Source organism: Zerene cesonia, chromosome 19 (genome assembly GCF_012273895.1).
Source record: "Zerene cesonia ecotype Mississippi chromosome 19, Zerene_cesonia_1.1, whole genome shotgun sequence".
NCBI classification, from domain to species: Eukaryota; Metazoa; Arthropoda; class Insecta; order Lepidoptera; family Pieridae; genus Zerene; species Zerene cesonia.
This window is the reverse complement of record NC_052120.1, coordinates 799354-826533: the sequence shown is the minus strand read 5'-3', so window position 1 is coordinate 826533 and position 27180 is coordinate 799354. Positions and strand designations below refer to the sequence as shown.

Genomic DNA, 27180 nt, shown 5'->3' with positions numbered 1-27180 from the left:
AAGTAATAAATGTTATTTGCAGTTAACAATTTTCTTTTTTCTTTATTACAATATTTATGGCAAGACTAGGTACATGTAAAAAATTTTCAAGATCCATACACATGCCTTTGCACAAGGAAAGTCTCCAAGCTAATGAATGTACGTCGCCACGATATATCGATCCCTTAATACCGGTGTACCAGCTCGGTACGTGTGTACTGATTGCGTCACGACTTATGTAAACCTTCGCAGGGTTTTCGCAGGTACCTAATCACTTCCTATGTTTCAATAAGCCCTAGTGTTCGAACGTATGTTTCGTTGTACTATTTATAACATCCATAGTAACATACATGCGGGTTTTATGTACATATTCCACGACGAAACGTCGAATTTTGTGCAGAAGGATTAGCAAGTGACATATGATATATTTTATGCGGGTAGCTGAAGCTTGAGCAAATAAATACAAAGAGCTTGTAGGAACAAATGCCTGAATACGCTAATTATGAGTATATAATAGAAAAATAAATAAAGTCTTAAGAAAGGACGAAATTAACTTGTCGATTTTACTTTTTGTTTTTAAAAGGTGACTTTTTTATTATTATTATTTAATAAAATCAATAGTTTAAGCTGATTGATTTTAAGCTAAGTTAAGCTAAGCACTCCACAATAAGTTATTTACGCTGAGTCTCAAATTATTTAAAATTAAATTATATCAAAATGTTATTAAGTTTAATTTAAGGTTTTTTACATTGTTTGTACAATAGAGTCTTAGAAATTAATATTAAGTTTATTTTACACTAATTTATTCGTTGTAAATGTTTCATTATTTTGCTATAGATGATAATAGTCGAAAGGTCGGTCTTATCTTGAACGATATACTGTTTTGAGTGGGAGGCAGGATATTATACAATTAGGTGATAAATATTTAAAATAAAATTAAATATAATTATGAACCCTCATAGGCGGCTTGTGTCCTAGCAGCGGGAACATGTATGGGCTGATAATGACGATGAAGTGGAATTAAGATTTATACTAAACAAGAAGTTTTAAGTATACCGTAAAAGTAAATACTGGACGGTAGAGCTCAACTTTCACTTGACTAAGTTAATAAAAAAAATATTTTAACAACAGCTTGAATCCTATGCTATATATATTTCTCGGATGTAGGCATTTAATACTAGTATTTCACACATAAAAATATGAAATGTACCTAACAAAGCACTTGACTATAAACAGACGATGATTTTGTTGCGAGTGTAGCGAAAATTTATTAATTTTATTTCGTTAACATGCAGACACCTATTATGTTTAATAAGCACATAAGGTACTTGTTGTGTGTGTGAAAATATTACAAACATACAAATCTATATGATAGTAGTATAGATTAAATCAATTTTGAGACGTGATAAAAGTTAAAGCTTACAGTTGTAGCATTAAAATTGTGAAAAACGAAGTAATTGTGAATTGGTTAAACGTAGAATTAGATAGACGCAATTGGAAATTAATTGGAATCCGATAAAATCGTCCAGGCATTTAAAGTTTAAAACGCGATGTTTTCATTGGCTACACGCGTTCTTTATTGCGGGTGTAGTCACATACTTATATGATCATGAATTAGATATTGATACCTACAATTTCGTGTTCGAATACAAGCACAGTTATTCAAAGGGTTAGGGAGATAAATAGATTAAATTCGGGGTTGTAAATCTAATTATATATGAAGGGTATCAAACGGAAAGCCTAAGCCACTTAACGAGTCAGAGTTCTCTGTGAAATATAGATTGGCGGCGACGTCTCTGCTTGAAATGAACTGCTCGCATTCAGTAATGATAGTACAAATTGATCCAGATTAGAGGCAATTAAATGTGCCTTGGAACGAATTGTATGCGGACTTTCATTGAATTTACCAATCGGAGCGGTCATAGAGCAAATATAGCTTAAAACGTGTCATGATTATAGAAAAAGATCCACTTCCCGAAATTCATTTTATGATCCACAAGACCACATAGCGAAATATTCAATCACGACACGTTGTGGCAGTGAAGAAACGTCATGACGCGTTAAGAACATAAATTAATATATATATACACATGTGTATAGGATAAAATAGACGGGACTAACTTTATTCATATCCCTGCCTCAAGCTGTGTAGGAAGTTATTTGAATTTCGAATGCTTTAAACTTCATTAATACGAAAGTACGTATAATGGTATGAACAAATTAAAAATAAATCAAAGAACCCTAATACTTAAAGCGATAACAAAAATAAAGTCGCGGATACAATAGCATATAATTAACATATCAAGGACCTTCAGTTTCGAGATGGTAATCTGTCTGCTTACGTCGCGTCGTATCAGTGATCGATATACCACCCCGTTCACGGCGAAGGCTAAGCATTGCCATGTTGAAGAATTCAAAAAGTAGATCTCTTATCTGTCGTATGACATAAGATATGCTATGACTCTGCACGGTGCAAAGAATGACTATGTAGTCCACTGAAATGTTACATTTTAAAGGTCTCAGCATTCGTAACTTGTTGTGATTGCTAATTTAGGAGATATCGCGTGAAACTCTTTGTTTTAGGTGGCGGCCGGGGACAAGGTGGCGACTCCACAAACTTGAATATAAGCTTCTATCAATCCTCCCTAAATATCAAATAAAATTGCATCCTCTGAGAAACGCAACCCCAATGTTACATCTCACTGGACTAATACTTGTTATGACAATTTATTAATAAATTTACTTTACTCCTTGTATTTTGTATTGGATACATATATAATTGTAATGAAATTAGTGCCAGTAAGAGCCTGCAATTATGTAGTTTATTATTATGATGAAAATATTGGTGTTCTGTGCTACAGTAAATAGTTAACCTTTACAAGAAGACTACACAGAGAACTTGAAAATTAAAGAAGACATGACTGACATAGAGATCGAAGTAGTAGCACATTCGTGGATGTTTTATTTGCGTCATTAGATCATTTTCCCGAATTATTTCCTTCAAATAATTTCTATAATTTTAAGGCTACCTCAATACACTTGTGTCGACTCTAATTACGTATATGATACTATTCTACTACGTTTATTGTGAGCAAAGCATGGAGTAGCAATGTAGTATTTCTCATTGTCCACCAACGTCACGAGTATGACTGTCCTTTTATGTCTCCAATTAAAAATTATTATCGGCCAATACATAGTAATAATCAGAAGTCGCTAATGAGTTGCTAAGCCGATACAGATAGATTTGATTAAGCGATCAGTAGTTTCATTGCTCTTTCGTTCGGTGGTCGTGTCTTGTGTCTGTGATGTTTGCAAATGTCAGTGGGACGTGGGTGCAGGTATGGTTTCGGATTCTGTTATGAACTTCAGGTTGTCGTTCATCAATACTTGGATAATTAGCTCATTTACAATCTCCATCATCATCATCGTTATCATAACGTTCTGACTGCAGGATAGTTTTATGTGATCTAAGCGTTGAGACTTGAGCAATGATAATTTTAAATATTATTCTTTGTAAGACACCAATAGCTTGAACTTCAATTTTAGTTGTTAATTTATTCATGTTGATAACGAAATTCTGCTAGTATGTATACTTAAGTAGTTTCTGTTTAATGATAGGTACTAGATCAGATTTAATAATATTAATGTGTACATACCCGGAGCAGAGTGCAGTTTGTAAAAGTTGGGATAGACTCAAATTTTCAGTAATTGTGGATTATGATCCACCTTAGAGCGAGAGGCGTCATGGAAGCCATATCATATCCTGTGCATATAAAGCATATAAAGCATACACTCTTCTAGCGTGGAAATGGCTTCGATAATCTTCTAACGTATCACGATACAGCACTATGATTTAGCATATTGTATATTTAATAGAACCAAACACAAGAACCGTCGGCAAACTTGGAAAGCTTTGTGAGATTAATTTATCCAAAGATTCATTTACTTTCAAGTATTACAGAGTCTAAATTTGATTTCCATATTTAGCAGAGATATTGGATAATTTGGTACGCATTGGTTTTGGCTCTGTAACGAATTACCGAAGACTAAAATAATTGGATTTCACCTTTACCAGGCGATTTAATCGACTTTTTACACCCAGAACTAGAGAGAAGAAAAAAGTAAACTGTTTTAAATTCATGGACAAATACTTTTATTTCAAATAAATAAGACAATAAATTGCAAAAATTAATATTGTAATGATAAATTATATTCTCAAAGCAATTATGTGAATCAAAAAAGAAAATCTGAGATGTGACAAGCATAATTGCGCCTAATCGTGATATCCGCGCTTTATGATACCTTATCTTATATTAGGTATGTAGATATGTTTATTGACGCATATCATTTATAAGGATAAACTTCTGAAAAATTCATCTATGAAAATTTATTTTCTATATTGTCTAAGTATAAATAAATAAGAATGTGAAGAGCTAATTAGTAATCGGTAAAGATAATCCATACTACCTTTTACTATCCCACGAGTATTCTGAAGAAACACCATGTACTGTAAACAACAAAAAACTTTTGGAACCCATTTGGCTTAAATGTAGTATACTCGTAGGTCGATAAATCTAAGTTAAAAAGGGTATTTATACCGCGAATGAATCCGGGGCGGACCGCTAGTATGATATCAAGGAATAATATACATTCTGGCAACAGTGTTAAAACAATAAGATGTCAGTGAGATTTACTTGAGAAGAACACCGCTCTGATTTCTACTCTTTAATCATAATTGCCCTTTTCTGAAATTCCATTCAGTTCGCTTGAGGTTGTATGTATGACAAAGTTCAAGTAACAATTTCAATATCAAAGGCTTAAATAAACACTCAAGTAACGTCGAGAGCAATGACCGTACGCCCAGCGACCCAGTCATTAAACGGTATTTGGGAAACGTAAATAAAATGAATTTTATTAAGATCTGTAGAATACGTACCACGTACCAATTTTGCGCTTGCGTGCGTTAAGGTTCTGCTAAAATACACAATCAGAGATACGATTTTTCAATCGTTATTCATGAATGTCGCTCATTAATAAACTAAGTGTGTAAAGCTAATATGGCTGGGATTATGGGAAAAATGTACCCAAGACTTTTTGAGAGCTTCGTACCCCAAATGGTTCAATAAGGCCCTATCACTAAAATTTCGCTGTCACATTATAATCACTCAATAAGAAAAAATATTGTTTGGCTATAGCTCCTTTTACGATTAACGTACTATGTGTGTAGGTCTTTTATACTTTTCATCAGATCCGTTTTAATTCAATTTGTTTTTAAACAATTGATAACGCAGGTGTTTATCTGGTCGCGCGCATTTGAACGACTCTTAAAGTGTATTGAGATTGTTTATGATAAGGGACAATTTAATTGAGATTAGTACTTATATTCTATCTATTAAAAAAGTTGTTTCTATAGCATTCTTCCAAAAATATCGTCAAATTCATTATCTTCATGATCATCACCTTAAATAATCATATGATATAAGCATAATCGATACATAATGTTTGTTTAAAAATTGAAAGATTTTTAACACATATATAATTGAAAGAGGATTTATTTATTTATGTTGCTAACTCTCATACACCACTCTGAAGGCTTTTAACGCCTTTAAAAGTAAAGAGGATTAAATGTATGATCCCGCAAAAAAACGTATAAAGCTTCGGAGAAAAGCGCTTCATATTTATCTGTAACCTTGAGGCGAGCTTTTGATAAAAATTCGATTAAGTAATATACGATAGACATTGTCGACCTTCGTCCCTTCTCAACGATGTCACGGGGCCGGCGATCGACCTATGCAGTTTGACCTTTCTGAGTGGCTGTATTATAATCATTTCTCATCTTTTGCAACTTATTTATAATCCTTGTGGATAGGTGTGACACTTATGGTTAAGCAATTTTAATATTTAGCTAAATAGCGTTTTAATCTATAAATTAAAATTTATAAAAGAGCACAGAACATTCGAGCTGGAGGCTGGATTTAAACACCCCTCTTACTTGATGATGCCTGAATGTTGAAGCTTAAGTTCCTTATAATGTTATGTTCTAGTCATAATTATAAAGAAATTTAAGAAAGTACTTTGTTAATTATGTCATCTCAATAAAATGACTACTTACTGTTCTCTAAAATAGGATAAAATACGATTTCCTAACCGGTATCCTATTCCTCACACTTCGCTTCCATCGTTATCTCTTTTCTTTATTTAAAAAGCCGGCTACGCATTTGTTGAGGTACTTACCTCTGAAAAAAAAGTTTATGGTAATGGTCTCTTACCATCAGGCGACCTACACGTGTAGTTGCCCGTTAAAACACCTATGTAAAAACATTCGCCCGTGATACATATATGGCGTAAAGCCTTCATCAATAAATGTGCTATCTAAAACTGAAAAAAAAATTCAAATCGAACATATAGTTCCTGAGATTAGCGCGTTCAAACAAACAAACTCTTCACCTGTATAATATTAGTATACATGTTACACTGATCATATTTCTTCACAATAACTAGATTATAAGAAAATATCAACAGTATCAATGTTTATTTAAGAAATTGCGGTTATAATGCGATTAATGGGAAATATTTTCTTTATAACATAGTTTCATCAGTAGTACAAACGATACGTAACATATATCTGCCAGCGTTCTAATATTCGATGTAGCATCTGCGCCCAACCGCAAATTTATTGGTGTTAATGATACAAATTTGTTTGTAAATTGTACACACATACTTACGTACTGGTGTTACCACTCGTAAATTCTGATTGAGTGATATCATTAAAATTTGCTTTTAATTTTTAGCTACCCGCGTGGTTTGCCAACGTGGATGTCGGTTTTCGTGTCAAAGAGTAGCCTATGTGTTTTTCTTATTTATTTAACCGATTACCGTTACAAAAAGCCAAGTTTGATGCCATGTGTTCAACTACTCAAAAGTAAATTCAGAATTATAGCCGATTTTTTACTTTGTAGTTTTTGTGTTTATCCATTACAAACAAACAAAAATACAAATTCTTCCTCCTTGTAATATTAGTGTAGCTGTTCTCTTTATCAGAGTCATCTACATATTGTGTCCAATTGATAATATTAGCGTTATCCTACTAATATTATAAATGCGAAAGTTTGTAAGGATGTGTGTGTGTTTGTTGCTCTTTCACGCAAAAACTACTGAACCGATTGCAATGAAATTTAGTACGTAGACAGCTGGACAACTGGTAACATATAGGCAAATTTAACCCCGATATTCTTACGGGATACGGACTTACGCGGATGAAACCGCGGAGCGCAGCTAGTTTTTCATAAGAGACAATTAAGCTTTAATTCCGAAAAAATCAATTTGCGCCTAGGTTTCATTAAAAAAGTGCCTCATAATATATTATAAAAGGTCAGCCTAGTTTGCTACCATCAATTTGTAGAGATCGTGATTGATTGGCCCAAATTCGTACTAGTCATTGACCAATCATTTATTTTCTCTTTTTGCTTCCCATTAAATGATATCCATTTTATTGTCTTCAGCAACTGCAGCACGACACAAACTAATTACATCTGTCGCCTTGACTTGATTAGAATCTAGATCGAGTGTAATTATGTCTAGTGTTGCTTAGGTCTAATCTTAGTTAACTTAGCTCAATAGTAAATTACTTGCAACTTGGTGTGCCACAGACGTCGTGGCGTATCATTTTGCTCAATGTTGTTTAATAAATAATTAGTTATACGATTGCATTTTAAATAATATATTTAAATAATTATTCAATAATATAATAATATTTTAATTAAAATAAAAATTGTGAAAAAGTCGGGATTTATAATAAAGAAAACGTTATTCATCTTATTGCGAATGATGTAACAGACTGATGGTAAGAGATATTTGAAGAGAGAAATTTAAAGTTTAAAAAAGAGGATGATATGTAAATGTTCCAGCCAAATGCGACCTTGCTCCTGGATAATTAGCTACGAAGTTAATTTTTAACGGAGGATATATAGGGAGTAAAAGGGTAAATGTCAGGACATTTTTCATAAGGTTAGAACACCACATAATTGTATCAACCACGTACTGAAAATGTTCTGTATATGGTGTAAAATATAATAATCTTTTAATTCCAGTTATGAATTGAACTTCATACTTAAAATGTATGGTTAAAGTTTCATTAACTTAAATACCATTTTCCTGAATCGTGGGCGTTCGTAAAAAGACAAAGCACTATAAAGCTTCCACCCCCGCACTCCTACCCTCCGGCGTGGGAGCCTCCGTCACTCTAGCTATTTTTATCATTGTTACTTCCAACTATGTCAAACTAATTGGCTTTTGACTATTTGAACTAGAATGTATATCACTTTAATGATGCATGTTGCTGGAAAAAATCTAATTAGTGCTGGATCTTAATGGAATAATTGTGCTAGTATTCCTGGGTGTTTAACAGCTATGTATATGGATGGTTATTGCATATATGGTAAATTGGTGAAAAATTTGAAAGTTTTCATTTGCATTTTATATGATTATCACATAGGACCATTATTATGTCCCAGCGTGCGTAATAAAAGTATATTTTGTCTCTTATATTGCATAATATTTAGTAAAATTTACCAGACTTATTATTCGGAGATTTTTTTTTGTAAATGTCAATTTATGTATACATTAATAAATTATACTAAATAAAGAGAAAAAGTTTTTGGAGTTGAGTTGACTTTATCAAAAATAATAAATTACTACTATAGCAAAATCATTTAATTACTGCTATAGTAGGTGTTATTATAGTAGATGTCCTGAAAAGTGGGACAATAAAGGACCTCTCAATCGTGGATCAGATATATATAGTCAATTAGGTGAGAGTTTCCCTCAAGTTATACTAAATTTCATGAAAATCGTTGGAGCGGATTCCGAGATTGCAATTATATATATATATATATATATATATATATATATATATACAAGAATTGCTCGTTTAAAGGTATAAGATTATCTAATGTAGCCGGAATTGACACAACATGTCATTATAGCCCGTATTTCCTAAGCCATACGTTTTTGTTTCCAGAATTATCATCAGGATGGTCCAACAGCGATGACGTCAGGCAAGAAGATGGAGTCGAAGGGCACCCAGATCCACTTGCCGCTGATCAGTCGCGGGAGCAGGGGCGAGATCAACGACAAGGTCACTTTCTCACAAGTCAAGTCTCCGGAACAGCTGAACAATGGTCAAGTTTTGGGGTTAGTAACAGAAATTTCGTTTTAAATTATTTATCTCTTTTACCGAATGAAAGTATAATCTGTGATTGCAACGCGCCCAGTACACGCTTATACGTACATAATAACACGCTTGAATTAGGTTCTTCGTCGTATTCGTTTTGAATGTTTTACATCACTCAATTAAACGTGAAAAATGAAGACAAATTGAATATGATTGAGAATACTAATCAAGTTTCATTAATACCCAAAAATAACTTCACTAATATTGAGCAAAAACTTGTTCTATAAAAAAATCTAGAGAAGTATCTACAAAATTAATAGTAATACCAATAACATTACACGACCTTATTTTCGAGTAATAAATACAGGCAGCGGTAAAAGTTAAACAGAACGTTAGCGAAGCAATTGTATACACAACTGTTATGTAATGGGGCCGTGCCATTGGCAAAAATAGATATAAAACAGCAAAAACCCACGCAAAATCTCACTCTCAAAGTATAACGCTGGCATTCGATATATTCCCTTTGGAAACAACTCCAATTATTGGCTTTCATTATCATTCAGTAACACTTCGTATATTACAGTAAGATCAATTCTACAGTGTCAGTGTGATGTTATACGTTCACTTCTCTGATATATTTGTAATAGTTTTAAATAGTGTTATGATCTGTTGATGAGAGTATAGGTTTGGTCATCATTTTAATTAGTTGTGAATCAAGCTTGTCGGCCGTTTCAGTTTCTGAATGGTAGTCACCAATTACATCGATTAAAAAATAGTTTTTGTGTCGATCGAAAATGATGTATATTTTGCGGCGTACGTCTTTTTGTAGCATCGTAGAAAAAAGTCCATGTTTAAAAATACAGTTGGCAATTAAAATAGTAAACACGAAGAATCTGAATGGGCTATTAACAAAGATAATGTATTCACGTTTTCTTATGAGGCAATCCATCTGATTACAGTTCGGTACAAAAATTGTCCATAAAGCACACTCAATATGACAATAAATTCAGAGCAATCACAATGATCGTGATATACGAATGGCATTTACATTTTTCCATCCAGGCGATATTATACATTCAGGATTTTAACCTTTCGATGACGTAGAAAAACAAATCGTGTAACGGAGTGCTATGAATTTGCATCACGGACGGATTGTGTACACGCGTTTCGTAGGTGGATGCTAATTTTTAACTGACTTCTAAAGGGGGTTCTCAAATAGATTGTATTTCTGTGTGTCACCGGTTTTTTAGGGAAAATAAATTTTGTGATTTTAAATTTGAATGATGGCGCATGTGGTCCTATATGCCATTTAAATGTTCTGTGTCTGTATTTTTGATTTATTCTCAACTAGCTTTTGTCCGCGGCTTCGCACGCGTTAAATTCGGAGTAAAACCCCTTTCCCTGTTGGCGAGTCTTTTCGGGATTTCCTGCTATCTTTTAAATATGTAAATTGCTATACTGTTTAATGGATGATAGTATACATGTAAACCTTCCTCTTGAATCACTTTACCTATAAAAAAAAATCATCAAAATGTGTTGCGCAATTTTAAAGATACACAGACGGCGGAAAGCAACTTTGTTTTATACTTTGTGGAAATAATGCGTACTTATTAACAGTTTGTAAAAAAAAATTAAAACATGTTAACCGAAAATGCTTGTATAATTCATTTGATAATCTGATCTAATTGAAGACAACGGTCAATGTGATATGAGAAGTATTTAGAACCTTATGAAGATAGTAATAGGGAACCAGATAAAAAGTAAATTGTCATAAATTCCTAGCCGTGACCCGTCAACTCTAATTCAGATGCGTCTCCCAATCAAGATTTGACCAAAATATAGACATTCTTGGCTATAAGTGAAAAATTGCGGAATTATGTTTTATATTGGTAGAACTTATTATATCATTATATATACCATTATTATATTATTGTACTATTATATTATAGAATGTGGTAAAGATAAATAAATAAGGCGCTGAATCGAATTTCTAGAAATAAATTGGATTTGGAAATCTAAAATTCTAAAATACATTCCATCAACAGGTACCAATACAAATTATGATATACTAGCTTCGCCCCGCAGTTTCACCTGCGTAAGTCCGTATCCCGTAGAAATATCGGGATAAAAAGTTGCCTATATGTTTTTCCAGTTGTCCAGCTGTCTTCGTACCAAATTTCATTGCAATCGGTTCAGCAGTTTTTGCGTGAAAGAGCAACAAACACACTCACATCCTTACAAACTTTCGCATTTATAATATTAGTAGGATAGGATATATATTGAACATTTTATTTTATCCTCATAAACGTAACGGTCTCTAAATGAAGCATGAATGATTTCCTTCAATCGTACATTAAAAATGTATTCGTGCACTAATTAAAGAAATACCACAAGTGATGATAACAATATGAACTCATGATAGTTCTTAATGAACTATATGTTATCCCAGAATAGCTGAAGAAATACGATAAATTTTCCGAACTGAATACAAAACAAAACACTCTCGCGGAAGTGCTATTGGGAATACGATTTCATTATACTAATTGGATTGGACCTGTACAAGATTACGTATTTGTGTACTCTGACATTGACTATGAACAAACAGCTTATGTGTAGAGAATCAATATATTTTTATTAATTGGCCTTATGAATGGGAGTTTAGTTGAGACTACCGATGCCGTATATTCCGTTTTCGTCATATTTTTGTCACCATTTTTAGAAGCATTTTCTTGGGTTAAGAAAAAAAACAGGTATTGAAATCATGTCCTATAAAACTACCTATGAAAGGGGAGAGATTTTTTGAAGAGCAAAAATTGTTAGGTCATCATCATAACACTAGACATTCACCTGAATAATTTGATATTCTCTCAATATATTTATGATCAAAATATATATAGACGGAATTAAAAATAAGCATCTTCACAATTCCACCACAAGAAAATGCGTCACACAATGGAATATCCGCTACGTACCTTGGCATAGCGTAATGAATTCCTACGTCATCATCGTCTCTGCGACACTGCTGTAGACTTGAAGCCAGACGTAGAAATATGTATAACTATACCTTCAGAGTAACTGGGGGGAGGTTCGGTTAATAAATGGCTATAGAATCCTCGGCCTTTAGAAGCAGACAATTTTTTTGAAAAATGTAGTCACCTAAAGACTGGTTGGTTGGCCTAAATTGAAATTAGCTAATACCACGTTCTGATGGTATATAATGAAAATATTTAATATGCTTCAATTTATTGGAAATGATGAAGAGAGACTGGTAATGTATTTTATAACTTTTATAATGAAATTCAGCATTCAAATTCAGAAAAGCAGATGTAAATAAATGAAGTCTTTCTTTATCGTATTCAGTCACAATATTGATAAAATTAATTGCGTAGTTTTTTATGTTAGCATTATTGTTGTGAAAATACGAAACGAAAAAAAATAGGAGAAACTTCAATCATTATTTGTATGTATATGTTTATATGAAACAACTGCATTTCTTACGTATTAAGTGTTCCATTAAAACAATGCTGTATTAGAACTCAGGTGTTTTGCACAAGGTTGAAATTCGTTTAACATTTATTAATCTTCTTATCCGTCGCATTGGAAAACTAAACAGGATTATCATATCATGATCAGTTATACAATTTGTTTCCGATTAAAGTGATTCAATCATATAATGTTACAAGATCATCTGTTATATCGTATGCATGTTATTTTGTAAGTTCCATAAATATCGACGCATACCAACGTATTTGTATATATGCATACTGTAGTGCAGGCGGGATGCTGGCAGACTGCCAGCAGTGTCTTCATATGAGTCGTCTCGTTTTTGTTATTGTATCATCTTATCTAGTTTAATCGAGTTTGATTATACATATTTTGCTCTTGATAGTGTAAGCAGGATGATAATTCGTTTGCTTAGAGTTATTGAAGCACGTTAATCCCCAATCGATCTAAGTGTCTAACATGCTAATCTGTATTTTTGTACGTAACCGATTCCTTTAGACTGTACACTCGATTTTGACTCACTGAAATCAGACAGGTACACTTATCAGGATGGGTGACAATACAATAATGTATATGACATTAGGCATGAGTATATAGACCATTTTATTATCCTGATTAGGTTTCGAAATGTTATTACTAAATAATATATTGTAATGTAGGTATTTGACCTCTGTCTTTAAACATACAGAGAAATGACGGTTCATTTTATTAAATTAACCAAATAAATACATGGAAACTGAATGTTGTTTTCCCAAAATTTCCGCATAGACGTAATGTTTACATTGTCATCCCATTAGCATATATAAAGTCGACCCGTCCGATCATTTGTGAACCAAAAATAATACATTTTATAACATAGATGTGTACCGTTTGCTGACCTTAACATACTATCGGCGAGGTGATTATATAATGTCGGTTGAACCTTTGGGAATGAACGTTAAATTGCGTGATATCTTTGAACGTAGCGGTAATTTCCAAATCGTTTATTTGTGTGTGGAAATGGAACATTCCAAAGATTTCTCATTGTGATACTCGCTTTAACCCGCAGGTTCATTCGCATTCATAACAATATACTACAATATCATATACTTAGTAGGTTATTAGAAAGAAATATATAAAAGGAGAAAAAAAGGATATACATTTAAGACATACACAATATCTTTATTTCGGTTTCGTAAGTTTTAATGGTCGGTCAAGCAGTTTAGAGCAACCAATACACACAGAAATATAATACCTTTCCATAATAACACCCAGGGAAAAGTCTGAAGTAATAAAAAATAATAACATGGTGATATTACTTGCCATATTAGGGTTAATGTCGACATGATGTGTGTTTTTTGCTTATGATAATTGATTTTGACCTAATGTTCCAGTCTTTATGAGCCGTCTCATAAACTCAGTCATTATGTTCTATTTAAAGGCATTAGGAATGCGTTATAAGAGTTAGTTAGGATCATATTAAAAACGATCTATGACCACCAATATATTATAGCCTTCTTTACATGAAATTCTAACAAAATATAAAAAATAGCCCTATTTTTTAACATTTTAATAAAGATGCTATCAAATATAGGTATAGGGCTGACAAGTCAAGAGCTAAGACATGACAATGTGAAGTCAAGAGCTATTACATCGGGCACGAACTGTTCCAATGTCAGCGATACATGGCTAGGGACATATGAGGTTTCTGCATGCGATCCCAGAACTTCTAACACGCGGAGCGTTGTACTGCATCCCACTAGACTGGTTTTGAATTCGTGTTTTGAAGAGACTTTAAAAAGCTATGTAATATATAACACCTATGTCTCGGCACGTGCCACCCCTTGACCCTGAACTTGAAGAAATGCTTACGTAACAAACAATTTTTCGAAGTGGGCAAAATAATGGGCTGCGTATAGTTTTAATTGGTTCTTTCTAAATATTTTATTTGGCCGGTGTGTTAAGGGTTTCGTGAGTGTGATGAAGTATTTTAATTTTGTTTTGGATGAAGATCGTAAGGGTGTTAGAATAAAATAAAACTTAGCGTAGAAGAATACCTATAAAAAATAAGAAGAAAGAAGCGTACATATAAAACAATTTAGAATGAAGAAAGAAAGAAAAAACATTTATTTGGAGACAATGAGACACGTAACACAAAAACACAGATGAAATAAAAAAAATAATTAAACGATAATAATAAAAACCAAAATAAATAATAATAGCAAAAAAAGTATAATACATAATAACGTGTCCCACGTTGAACTTGTGTCTTTCTAATTATCTACATTTTTAAAGGTTTTTTATATTGCCATTTATTTTAACTTGAAATCACGGTCTATAGCCATAAAAAATAGTAGCTAAATAGCTAGGTAGGTTAAATTTGAAAAAGTGACTATTTTTTGGTGATATATTGTTTTTATATAGAACACAACCTTCGAAAAATTTTTTGAGTACCAGTATATATATCTATCCAAAAAATAAATTGAATATAAAATGAAATTCTATAATCGCATATTTTACTACTTTAGACTTACTATCCAATTCCAGAGTTATAATAATAAAATTGTGTTTCCTTCCAGAGGCTCCCAAGTAAATCTATGCAATGGCGGCGCTGGCCCCATGGCGCTCGTGCCCAAGATCCCCAATGGGTCAGCATGTCAGAAGAAGCCCATGGCGTCCCTCACACATCTGCCGAAGCGGCCCCCAGTCGACATAGAGTTTTCTGAACTATCGTACTCTGTCAGCGAAGGTAGAAAGAGAGGATACAAGACGCTACTCAAATGTATCAATGGAACGTTCAGATCCAGCGAGCTAACAGCTATCATGGGCCCATCTGGCGCTGGCAAGAGTACACTCATGAATATTCTGGCTGGATATAAGTAAGTGAATTTGGAAAAACTTCATCATCAGCCCATATATGTTCCCACTGCTGGGACACAGGCCTCCTATGAGGGTTCAGGCTATAATCCACCACGCTGGCCAAATGCGGATTGGCAGATGTCACACGTCGTCGAACTTTTGATTCTTGAACATGCCGGTTTTCTCACGATGTTTTCCTTCACCGTTTTAACTACTTGGTACATATTAAACATCAAGTCTCTCTATATATTGTTCCTTTTATTCATTCACGAATACAATATCATTATGCTTATAATGTCATCATGTACCTACATCAAACAATGAAGATTATCGGTAATTTGAAAATTATAAATGCGTATTTATAATAATTATTTTTAAATCATCATTGTATGCTTCATACAATCACAATTTTTATGATGGCATAATTGAGTATTTTCAAAAGAGCCTTACACAAACTTTGATTGCATAGTTTTAAATTACACTAACTACTTCCTTTTATTCTTCTTTTAAAATATGTTTTTAGTATGCTCCATGTTTATGCTATGTTCCTTTATAATTTCATACATTAAACTACTCATTATATATAATCGGCTAATAGGAAATAATCAGTTTTTAGATATGAAGGATTTTTATGAAAAAAAATGTTGAATCGTCTATTTAACTTCATAAAAGTTTCTTTCCGCTCTTTTTTTCATCTTATTTGTTAATCTTCCTCATTTATATGTGTCGAATAAATATATTGTATTGTATTTTCCAAGTAATTGTTTTTATATTAAACTATATATTATCATTTTCCATATCATACACGTAAGATCGGTTATATAATTTCGATCAAATATTGGAAAGAAAAAACTTGAACATTCATATTGTTTACAAACACATCGACTTAATTGTTGTTAATCATTCTTCAAAAAAATTCTTGTTATTATTAACAAACGATCATTATCCACAGAACATCAAACGTAAGCGGTTCAATCCTAATCAACGGCAAGGAGAGAAACCTACGACGCTTCAGGAAGCTCTCCTGCTACATTATGCAAGACGACTGCTTACTTCCCCACCTGACCGTCAGAGAAGCAATGACCGTATCCGCGAACCTCAAACTAGGCAAAGACATGACCGTGACCGCTAAGAAGATTGTGATAGACGAGATCCTCGAAATGCTTAGCTTGGGAGACGCTAGCGATACCAGAACTATCAATCTCTCTGGTGGGCAAAAGAAACGGCTGTCTATAGCCCTGGAACTGGTGAACAACCCCCCAGTGATGTTCTTTGACGAACCTACATCTGGGTTGGACAGTTCCGCGTGTTTCCAATGTATTTCTTTACTGAAATCGTTGGCTAGAGGCGGTAGGACAATCATATGCACGATCCACCAGCCATCTGCGAGGTTGTTTGAAACGTTCGATTACTTGTATACATTGGCGGAGGGACAGTGTATTTACCAAGGCCCAGTGAGGGAGTTGGTACCGTTCTTGTCAACTATGGGCTTACATTGTCCCAGTTACCACAATCCTGCTGATTACGGTAAGAACTCTTCATTTAATTCATAGCATTTAACTCTGTTATTTCTTGATAATTTTGGATTAATAAGTTAATGAAGCGAGATAGAAATAAGCAAAAATAGTAGCATTCCTTATGTCATGTCGTTTCTTCGATATTAAATAATAAAAAAATCTAGTTTATTCACTCAAAGTTATGTGGTTCTTAAAATCAATGTATCCCCTATTTCAACTAGCCGCACTCCTGAAAAGAAAACATCTCCATTTGTTATTTCTGTTATATTTTTCTTTTAGAATTTTGAATAATATTTTAAACACACACAAATTTTAGATAGATGCAATTGTGAATGCAGCAAATTTTCGTTTGAAAGCTGGTGGTGGTGGTGAATATTTCTATGGGAAATAAACATTTATGAATTATTTCCAGTGATGGAAGTAGCCACAGGCGAGCACGGAGAGTGGGTCCACAAACTGGTGGTGGCCGTGAACAAGGGTCACGCGGAGCGGGGGCAGACCACGGCATCGTCGTCTTCTCCCAACTGCTTGTATAATAACCTGTCCAAGAACAATATACAGAAGGAGGCTCTTGAAATTGTAATTGGTAAGTCTTCTTTATTTTGGGTGGATTTTCGATTGATTTTGGTTTGATAGGAAAGGTTATAAACTACTAATCCTACTAATATTATAAGGACGTGTGTGTGTTTGTTGCTCTTTCACGCAAAAACTACTGAACCGATTGCAATGAAATTTGGTAGCTGGACCATTGGAATAACATAAAGGCTACTTTTTATCCCGATATTCCTACGGGATACTGTCTTACGCGGGTGAAACCAGGGGGCGCAGCTAGTATCTTATATTTGGACATTTTATAAGGGGTTAGGAAAAAATTGACCATTGAACGTATTAATGATGTTAAATTAAATTCCATATTGCCCTCTTATACCTGACTACTATAAAGTAAACCACAACGTAATCCAAAACAGTATGCCAGTAGCGGCGATTGACCGCAAACTATTGCGGTTGGATAGAAATGTATGCCTGTTATGTTATACAATATATAACATAATAATATCGTAATGTGAATGAACTATGCACTCCATTAGCAAATAAATTTTTATTTTTTTTATTTTTATTACACTAAAATACCTACAAGTTTTACACGAAACCTAAAACATCAATTGAATTGCTTACCTTACTCCTGGTATCATCTTTGAATGCTAGTATGACATAATATGTGAAATTACAATATTTTACTAGTTTTAAGTTCATGCGCTATATAGCTAGCCGGCTTGGCTGCTGGTATGTGAACCACTGCTGCAAACTGTCTTCTTTCTTCTAACATTGTAGTAGTGGCCGACATACCTAGTAGTCAATAATTGTATAAGGCATAGTACCATAGTTTTTAACAATTAATTGTTACTAACAAAATGTTTCTTTGTTACTTGTATAAGTTATTATGATATTATAAAGCTGAAGAGGTTGTTTGTTTGATTGAACGCGTTAATCTCATAAATTACTAGTCCGATTCGAAAAATTCTTTCAGAGTTAGATAGCCCATTTACAAAGCAAAACTTGAATCAACATGAATTAAAGACATACAAGCCACGATTACCTAACTTATTCTACGATACGTTTCCCTAAGAAGTGGATTTCTTTTCAGACAAACCGACGTGCACGGTGATAGACCTGTCCGAACCAACCGCCACAGAGAAGCCCCCAATCCCGAACACCAACAACCTGGCCCCGGTCACGTGCACCACATCCCTCCTCGACTCCAACGAGAGTTTCAACAAGAAACCACAAAAGACCGGCTTCCCAACATCCGGGTGGAAGCAATTCTGGATCCTATTGAAACGGACGTTCAAGAGCATCCTGCGAGATCCGATGCTGACGCATTTGAGGCTAGTTTCGCATACCGTTGTGGGGCTGCTCATTGGTATACTGTATTACGACATTGGCACGGACGCCGCGAAGGTTATGAGCAACGCCGGGTGTATTTTCTTCACTGTTATGTTCACTATGTTCACAGCTATGATGCCTACTATTCTAACATGTAAGTACTTTAACTATTTTATGACTATTAAAATAGGTTTGAAGTTTGGACACAGTATAATTATGCATAAAACTACAAAAAAAATAATTCTTATATAAGGTAACCATCCTGGTTCATTAACCATCTAATCATCTTACAGAAGGGTCAAATATTGTTCCATTAAGTTTAAAAAAAAGGTGCAATAAATGTTCATAAGTTTATTTTCTTATATTCAATTGATGGTTCAATTTATATAAACATTTTGAACTTTAATCAGAATTTAAGGGGGTTTGGTAATAAAAGGTTATTATATTAATAGTTTTCTTAATATTATTTCTGATTTACGATCATATAAATGTACATGTAATTTAAAATTATGATTGAATCTTTCTTTTTAACTTCAACCACAATATTGCTCATGTGCCGCTATAATAATCCCCTTACTTTTATAAAATTTACAATTACTAATACAATATACACGATTCAATTGAACTATTATATAATTTAATTTATTTCTATTTTTCATACGTTTCAGTCCCAACCGAGATGAGCGTGTTTGTGAGAGAGCATTTGAACTACTGGTATTCGTTAAAAGCCTTCTACTTCGCAAAGACTATAGCAGACTTGCCCTTCCAGGTAAGAAATTATATTATATAATATTTGAAATTTAATTGAATTGATGGTAAGTGGTCACCACCACCCATGAATATTAGCAGAGGTAGGACCTCTGCGAATGCGCTGCCCGCTTTTAAGGGGCAAGGATTGCCACCTGGAAAGGAGGAATGGACTGGAAGAGTGAGGAAATGGAAACGGGCATCCGGCTTCTCCACTCACTGTACGAAAAACAGTAGCGTGCTATTTCACGCCAGTCTTCTGTGGGGGTGTGGTACTTACCCGGTGCGAGCTGGCCTATTTCGTGCCATAGCGTATTTTCTTGTGTTTGATTTTATGCGATTATTATCTTTTGATGGGATTTTAAACGCGATTTGTTCATCATATTAATATAATCATTATATTTATAAACAAGCTGTTCGCCCCGGCTTTGCTCGTGTTACATAAATAGCCTATGTCGTTCAGTGAAGCTGCAGCTTTCTAATGGTGAAAGGATTTTTAAAATCGGTCCCAGTAGTTTTTGTGTTTAGCCATTACAAACAAAAATACAAATTATCCCTAATTATAATACTAGCGGTCCGTCTCGGCTTCGCCCATGGTACATATATAGCCTAAAGCCTTTCTCAAGAAATGGGCTATCTAAAACTGATTTTTTTTTTAAAACGGACCAGTAATTCCTGAGAGTGGCGCGTTCCATCAAACAAACAAACTATCCAGTTTTATAATATTAGTACAGATTAGTGTAGATAAATCGCGTTTAAAATCCGTTAAAAACACCTTTAATTTCAAAATACACAACACAAATTCCAGATCGTGTTCAGCGGCGTGTACGTGATAATAGTGTACTTCATGACGAGCCAGCCGATGCAGCTGGACCGCGTGCTGATGTTCACCACCGTCAACATCCTCACCGCGCTGGTGGCGCAGTCCCTGGGCCTGCTCATCGGCGCCGCCATGAAGATCGAGACCGGGGTCTACTTGGGGCCGGTGACCACCATCCCGGTGGTGCTGTTCTCTGGCTTCTTCGTCAACTTCAACGCGATCCCGGAGTACTTGCACTGGCTGACGTACATCAGCTACATCAGGTACGGCTTCGAAGGCGCCATGCTGTCGGTGTACGGGTACGGTAGGGAGAAGCTGAACTGCTCGGTCGCGTACTGCCACTTCCGGACGCCCAGCCTCTTCCTCAAGGAGATGAGCATGGACCACGCGAACTTCTGGATAGACGTCGGCGCGCTGAGCGCGTTCTTTGTATTTATTAGAGTAATCTCCTACTTAGTGCTAAGGTTCAAGTTGAAAATGATGCAGTAGAGCACAAATCGCTTCGTATTCACTGTGACGGTGACGATGATTCTATGATACATTTTCCATTTTGTCGAGTTCTAGCAACACTGCCGTGTCAGTTGCCGCGTAAAAGTGACAGCTGACGTTTGGCCACGCCGCGCCGTGTCGTGCCGTGCCGCGTCGTGTCATGACGTGTCGTGTCGTGTCGTGACGTGACGACTTGACAGCTGTCAGTTTTGCTTTTTCAAACGCGCCGGCGCAAATAGTGGTCAACGTAGGTTATATAGTTTTCGAAATAATTAGCTTTATAGTATGCAGTTCGACTTAGTCGATAATTGTTTATACGTATGAATAGGTTAAGGTTTTATAGTTGATCGGGCCCATGACTTAATTTTAAGTTACTTAATGATATTATTTTTCATGTAACCATTAAATCGGTAGGCGTTTACGCGTACGCTTGTCTGCTCTGGTGTCTTTTGTTCGGGGTCTGTCAAAATTACCTAAATGATATTTTAGTTGAAGTGAACTATTGTAATACTATTCTATCCCTTGGTGCCCCGGTCGTGTAATTGATATCCTATACAATGATCTCAAATGTTCTGCTTTAGCTACATTTGCGTTATGTTATTAATCGAAGCTTTATTTTTACATCACATGCCGTATGATTTGGTTATATGTGATTATGGTTTTCAACTTTTTGATAATAAAATTATTTATGCTGCGAGTCGTCAAAAAGTTGATTATTATGATATATTATTTGTACCAATTGTTTATCATAATTTTAGATAATAATGAAATTCATCGTTCCAGTGTTTTTTTATATAATAATTGCACGTTATATTGAATCGTGCGGATTGAAATTCGTAATTTATAAGATTTTCTAATATAAGAATATTAATTAAGACAAGAATGTAACATAAAAAATCGCAATTATCATATTATATATATTTATTAGGTTAAACTCATCAGCCTGATTGGCCTAAGCAACACTATTTAAAATTTTAAGGTTTAAAATACCTAGGTACCTTTACTTAATACTTTTAAAATATTACTGTGTGTCCATTCATATAAAAAACTTGAAATTTTAATGTTGGAATTGTATCCATATTTTCATTTAACGTATTTGTGACAAAAAAGGTGTGTATGGATGTGTTTTTGATTTTTTTTATTTTATGAAACAGTATTATGTTAATATGACCATAATTATTCCAATACAAATACCAGTATGCTTTAGGAAAAGAAAATTGTCTGCCTAATAAATTAGTGCTTAAAATTTACTCTTTTAAAGTTTTGCTATGATTTTTTTTTTTTGCTAAAAAGGCACCTCTTTCCTTCGTGTTATTGTATAACTTGGCAGCTTTACTAAAACATTTGAATTTCTTGAACCTGACAAGTGCATATCATATCATATTTTTTTATTAAAAAACACCAATATAAGGGACTATTTATTTTGGACTATTTAGTTTGATTTGTATAATGTTTATGAGTTTTCTGGTACTACTTTAGAATTCTGTATCTTATTTGCTTTAAATTAGTTGTTAATATGTTTATTTTATCCAAAATATATTATTTTACGTGTGATATTCATGACTGTGTTTTTAAAATTGTTTATTTTTTACAAGCGCCTCTAGCGGATCAATCGTGAATTAAATCTATACCTTTAAATCCGTTATGAGCGTTTATGATATTTGTTAAACAAGGGAATTTTATTTTAAATAAGGAACATTGATAGATTTATAACGATTTTGTTTAACCCGCTATTAACTTGACTTATTTTAAGTGTTTTAAAATCGTAATTTTGACAGACAAGAGCACGCAACGCCGGGCGTACATATATTATTCACTTCATTCTAGTTGTAATAGGTAAATTTATTGCGCTGTCTTTGGTAATTCTCTTTAACGGTCTTCATTACCAGTATTTATGAATTCATAATAAACGACTGTGATTTTTATAGACAATTGTTTGTTTTAGTTCACACCCTAGAGTATAGTAAATTAAATCAAATCAAAAACTCCTTGAATCAGAAGAGCACAACAAACGAACTTATCGCTCAAGCAGCGGTCTCTTCCAAGCAACCTAGTGGACAAGGGGACGCTTTGAATATCAATAAAATGGTAAATTGTAATCTGTCTGAGAAGTAGAAACAATTTCATTATCATTAGCCCATACAATTTGATTCAATATTTGATTATGAGGCGTGTGCTATTATGTGAGTAGAAAAGTTTATTATTACGCTCTGAAAATTTAATTCAACAACATCTTATAGATGAGACTACAAATACAAGTAAATTAGATAAAAAATAAACCCTGTCCAACAGACATCTAGTGTGAATGTTCGTAAACGTATGCTGTACAGTTTATACAATTATTTGAATCCACGGATAGATGGCGCTGTTATAAATAATTTGTGGCCTATTTTTCAATCTTGATAGGCTTCCGGCTTAACCGTTTCTATTTTATTGAATCTACCTATGCAAGAATGATGACAAGTGCTTCTATGGTACTTCTCTGCCCTATGCTAACGATACCACTCATTATTGATTGTCATAGATAATATCATATTGTGCTATTGTTGAAGAAACACTACAGTTGTGACATTTTTAACAGTGATGGTGCTATTGAAGTTTATTGACAGATGGCGCTGTTATAAATAAACAATATATATATTTTTCCTTCTTTACAGACTATTTAACAGCCCTAATTTTTTTATGATTATAATACTAGACCGTAAAAATATGAAAAACTAGCATTTCGTCTGTGGATTTTCCCGCTCAATCAAGGAAAATATAGAAATCCCACATAGTTCCCGTATCTGTGGGATATATGAGATGTAAAACGATTAACTCTGTGTTTCGCGGTTTGACGTGAAGAAGAGAAACTCCGATAGACTTCGTTACTCGCATTTATAATATTAAATAAGTGTGGATTAGTTTTGTATAACATTGCTCTAAGAATGAGAAGAAAAACGGTAAAATATTAAACGTGTAAATTGTAATTTACCTACATTAGTCACAAGTCACAAAAATAAAAGCGAATAAATTTCCAGCATCACATCTCCACTCGTAAAGCATGCAATACATACAAATAATATATCAAACGGCCTCACGTATCACTTGCCTCCATTAATATTTGTAATTTAGTTCCGCAAACACTCAAGCTAATTGGTGTTCTGAAGTCAAGCCGACCACGACCCTCGTATTGTAAGGGAAATATAAATTATTGAATTTTCTTATTATATCATAACCACAAACCGAAGTATCCAGGGTCCTAATTGGCAACCTATAATTATTAATGTTGTTAATTCAATATAACCGAAAAAGTGAAGTAAACATGATTAAATTTTTGTTTTTTTTTCGCGATAGATAATTTCGTAAAAACATGTTTTCAAAATGAAGTTTGTAAGAGTTTGAAGTGAAATTATATCAAATAAAACTAATAAATGCCAGAAATAGATTACTTCTTCTTTTCCCAATTGCGGGAAATATATAATGTCGGTATTTGATGCCGTGAAAACGATTACCGTTTAAACAAAATTGATATGACGCTTCATTTAATTTTTCTGTTTATATTTATAATTTGTTACTAAAAATATTTTTTTAGTTTGGTTACAATATTGGTACAATATTCAAAACACGGGAAGAACATTTTCGGATGTTATAAACGATCTAAATTGTATATTTGGGTACGTCAGTATTTTTTTTTTATCCACAGATAATATAATATAGATCCACGCGATTCTAATCAGTATAATAAGATAATTAAGTGGACGGTTACATACAAACATCTAGGTGAGACTAATAATACCAAACGTCAATTCACTGCTTTTTATGAATGCGATACGGTCTATCTGTCTTGAGAACGAGTTTTATTAATTTCGCCGCCTGTTTGTCTGTAGGTTTAGATCTTAAAAACTAAACAACAGATTTTAATTCTTTTTTTTAAGTTAGAGTGGTTCAAGTGGAAGTTTTATATGTAAAATGACACAAAAAAAGCCCAGAAACCCAGATAAGGGGTTTTACTCCGAATTTAACGAGGGCGAAGTCGCGGACTACTTAATAATAAAATATGCGACTATAACTGTCCGTCTCTTCTTCACGTCTGAACCACTGAACCGACTTGGATTACATTTTGTATTAGTATAGTTTGAGAACCGAGAAAAGACATAGGGCACATATTTATCCTCGAGTCAGATTTCATGATAAAATAAAGTGGCTTGAAATGAAACCAGCACACGGAGCCGCGTGTACGAGCTAGTGATCAATAGTTGCAGGGTCGTGCACCGCGTGTCGAAGTGCTTATCTTACAAATAATGTCTTGTTGGTCTCGTATTATAGCCATATCGCTAAAATATGAACCATCGAGTGCAGGGCTCCGCTTTTCTTGTTGTAAATTGAAAAGTGGATATAAGAGACGTTATTAAATTCGAAATTCTTTTATCGTTTAAGTTTTGATGTCAAATATTTGTAGATATTATCTTAATACATTTTTAGTTTGACAGCATTGAAGTGCTTTATAAATACCGCCTTGTGATTAAATTTTTTCTATTCTTTAAAAAATTGTGAGATTCTTTCTTATTTTATATCCTAGATGTTACACGCGACTTCGTCTGTATAGATAGTCAATAGATTTGTGTATCTATTCTCCAGCAATATAACATACTAGATGCTTGTCACGGCGCCGACCGGATATCAAGATTCCTGTTTCATCCCAAGGGAATATTTAATCGGGATTTAAAGTATCCTATCACCCAAATCCGTTGAGCAGTGTCGGTGTTATTAACGGACAAACATCCAAACAAACAAACTTTCACATTTATAATATTAGTTTGATATAACTTTTGGGATATATTTTTTATTTAAGGTCCTTAAATCGAGTCGAGAATAAAATAAATATAACTGATCAGAGCTATTATAAAATCCGTATATCACATATCTAGTACAAATGACATTTAAATGAAGATACGTCACCTGAAACAGTGAGATAATAACTTCTCACAATCAAAAGCTCGGAATAATAGTACTCAGAGCGAATGCCGTTTCCATTACACTTCGCCCCGACTTGCTCCGTTAACCATTTTACATATAGATCTAGGTCACCTAGAAAAATACCTAATTTTGTTGTTTAGTAGATACAAATCTAATAATAATTATCAAACAACAATGTTTCAAATATAAAAAGGAAAGTGTAGCACAAAAACATGTTTGTATGAGAATTTTGTAAAACCATAGATAATTTCATATAATTTATACTTTTTTTATACTTGACGGACATTTTTACTAAGCGGGATCTGTAGAATCTTAGATCCTACTAATATTAATGTTTCATATTGATGGATGTTTATTAATCTTTCACGCAAAAACAGCTTATCGTATCTATATGAAATTTGGTCTAGAGATAGATTATAATTGGCACATAGACTTCATTCCAGCCGGGTACCACGCGAGTGACATTGCGGGTTACAGCTAGTATTATATTACCATCCCAAATTATGCAAGGAATTCGACGCTATCAAATACAAGAAGGTGTAATTTTTTAACAAGCGGTCTTCCAATTGCTTACTACATGAATGACGGTGTACAGTATATTTTGTATACATAAGTAAAAGATAATATTTTCTGAAATGTATGAACTGTTTTTTCATTTTACGTTACTGTTTTTTAGATCTTATTCACCTGTATTGTATATTGGTGCTTCTTATTACATTTATGAAAAAGCCCCATCAATTATAAGTAATTATTAAAAATTCAGTAATATATAAATATAAGTATTTATAAAAATTAACTCTACATTTTGCATACTACCCTCTACCCATATGCATAATTTCTATTACGAATGCTCTTTAAGCACCGAGTAGTGAGTATACAAGTCAATGTTTTGTTAACCGAAAACTTGAATCCCCACTTGACCTACATACCTATAAGCAAAATTAATTTACCAAAAATTTTCTAATTCACTCATAGAAATTCTAAACCATTCAATAGCGGCGTTAACGCAACATTTAACTCGGAAGTTGAAATCTTTGCCGTTCGGTTAACCGACCTTGACACCGACCAATTTCCCAACGCATTGTAAACAGTATAAAATATCTTCTGAGCTGACAGCAAGCACATTCAGTACGATCAGCTTGGTACAGCAACAATGAAGAGCCTAGTATTAGTCGGGCTTCTGGCCCTGGTAGCCGCCGTGTCGGCCAGGGACATTCAGAAGAGATCTGCCGACCTGGAGGCCGCGGCGTCCGGCCACGGCTGGGACAAGG

General features: G+C 33.9%; 2 protein-coding genes across 2 annotated transcripts in view; both read left to right on the top strand.

The window, feature by feature from the left end:
* LOC119834252 (ATP-binding cassette sub-family G member 1) overlaps positions 1 to 22882 on the top strand; it is a 36912-nt gene extending 14030 nt beyond the window's left edge. Inside the window, exons 2-8 of the mRNA XM_038358588.1 lie at positions 8999 to 9171; positions 15214 to 15513; positions 16446 to 17020; positions 17423 to 17596; positions 18656 to 19048; positions 19563 to 19663; positions 20450 to 22882. Of these exons, the coding sequence (XP_038214516.1) occupies positions 9026 to 9171; positions 15214 to 15513; positions 16446 to 17020; positions 17423 to 17596; positions 18656 to 19048; positions 19563 to 19663; positions 20450 to 20950 (2190 nt within the window). The 5' untranslated portion in view covers positions 8999 to 9025 and the 3' untranslated portion in view covers positions 20951 to 22882. The remainder of the gene's footprint in view (positions 1 to 8998; positions 9172 to 15213; positions 15514 to 16445; positions 17021 to 17422; positions 17597 to 18655; positions 19049 to 19562; positions 19664 to 20449) is intronic.
* A 4180-nt stretch (positions 22883 to 27062) lies between these two features.
* The window catches only part of LOC119834279 (histidine-rich glycoprotein-like), a 1521-nt gene continuing 1403 nt past the window's right edge, over positions 27063 to 27180 (top strand). Inside the window, exon 1 of the mRNA XM_038358614.1 lies at positions 27063 to 27149. Within this exon, the coding sequence (XP_038214542.1) occupies positions 27063 to 27149 (87 nt within the window). The remainder of the gene's footprint in view (positions 27150 to 27180) is intronic.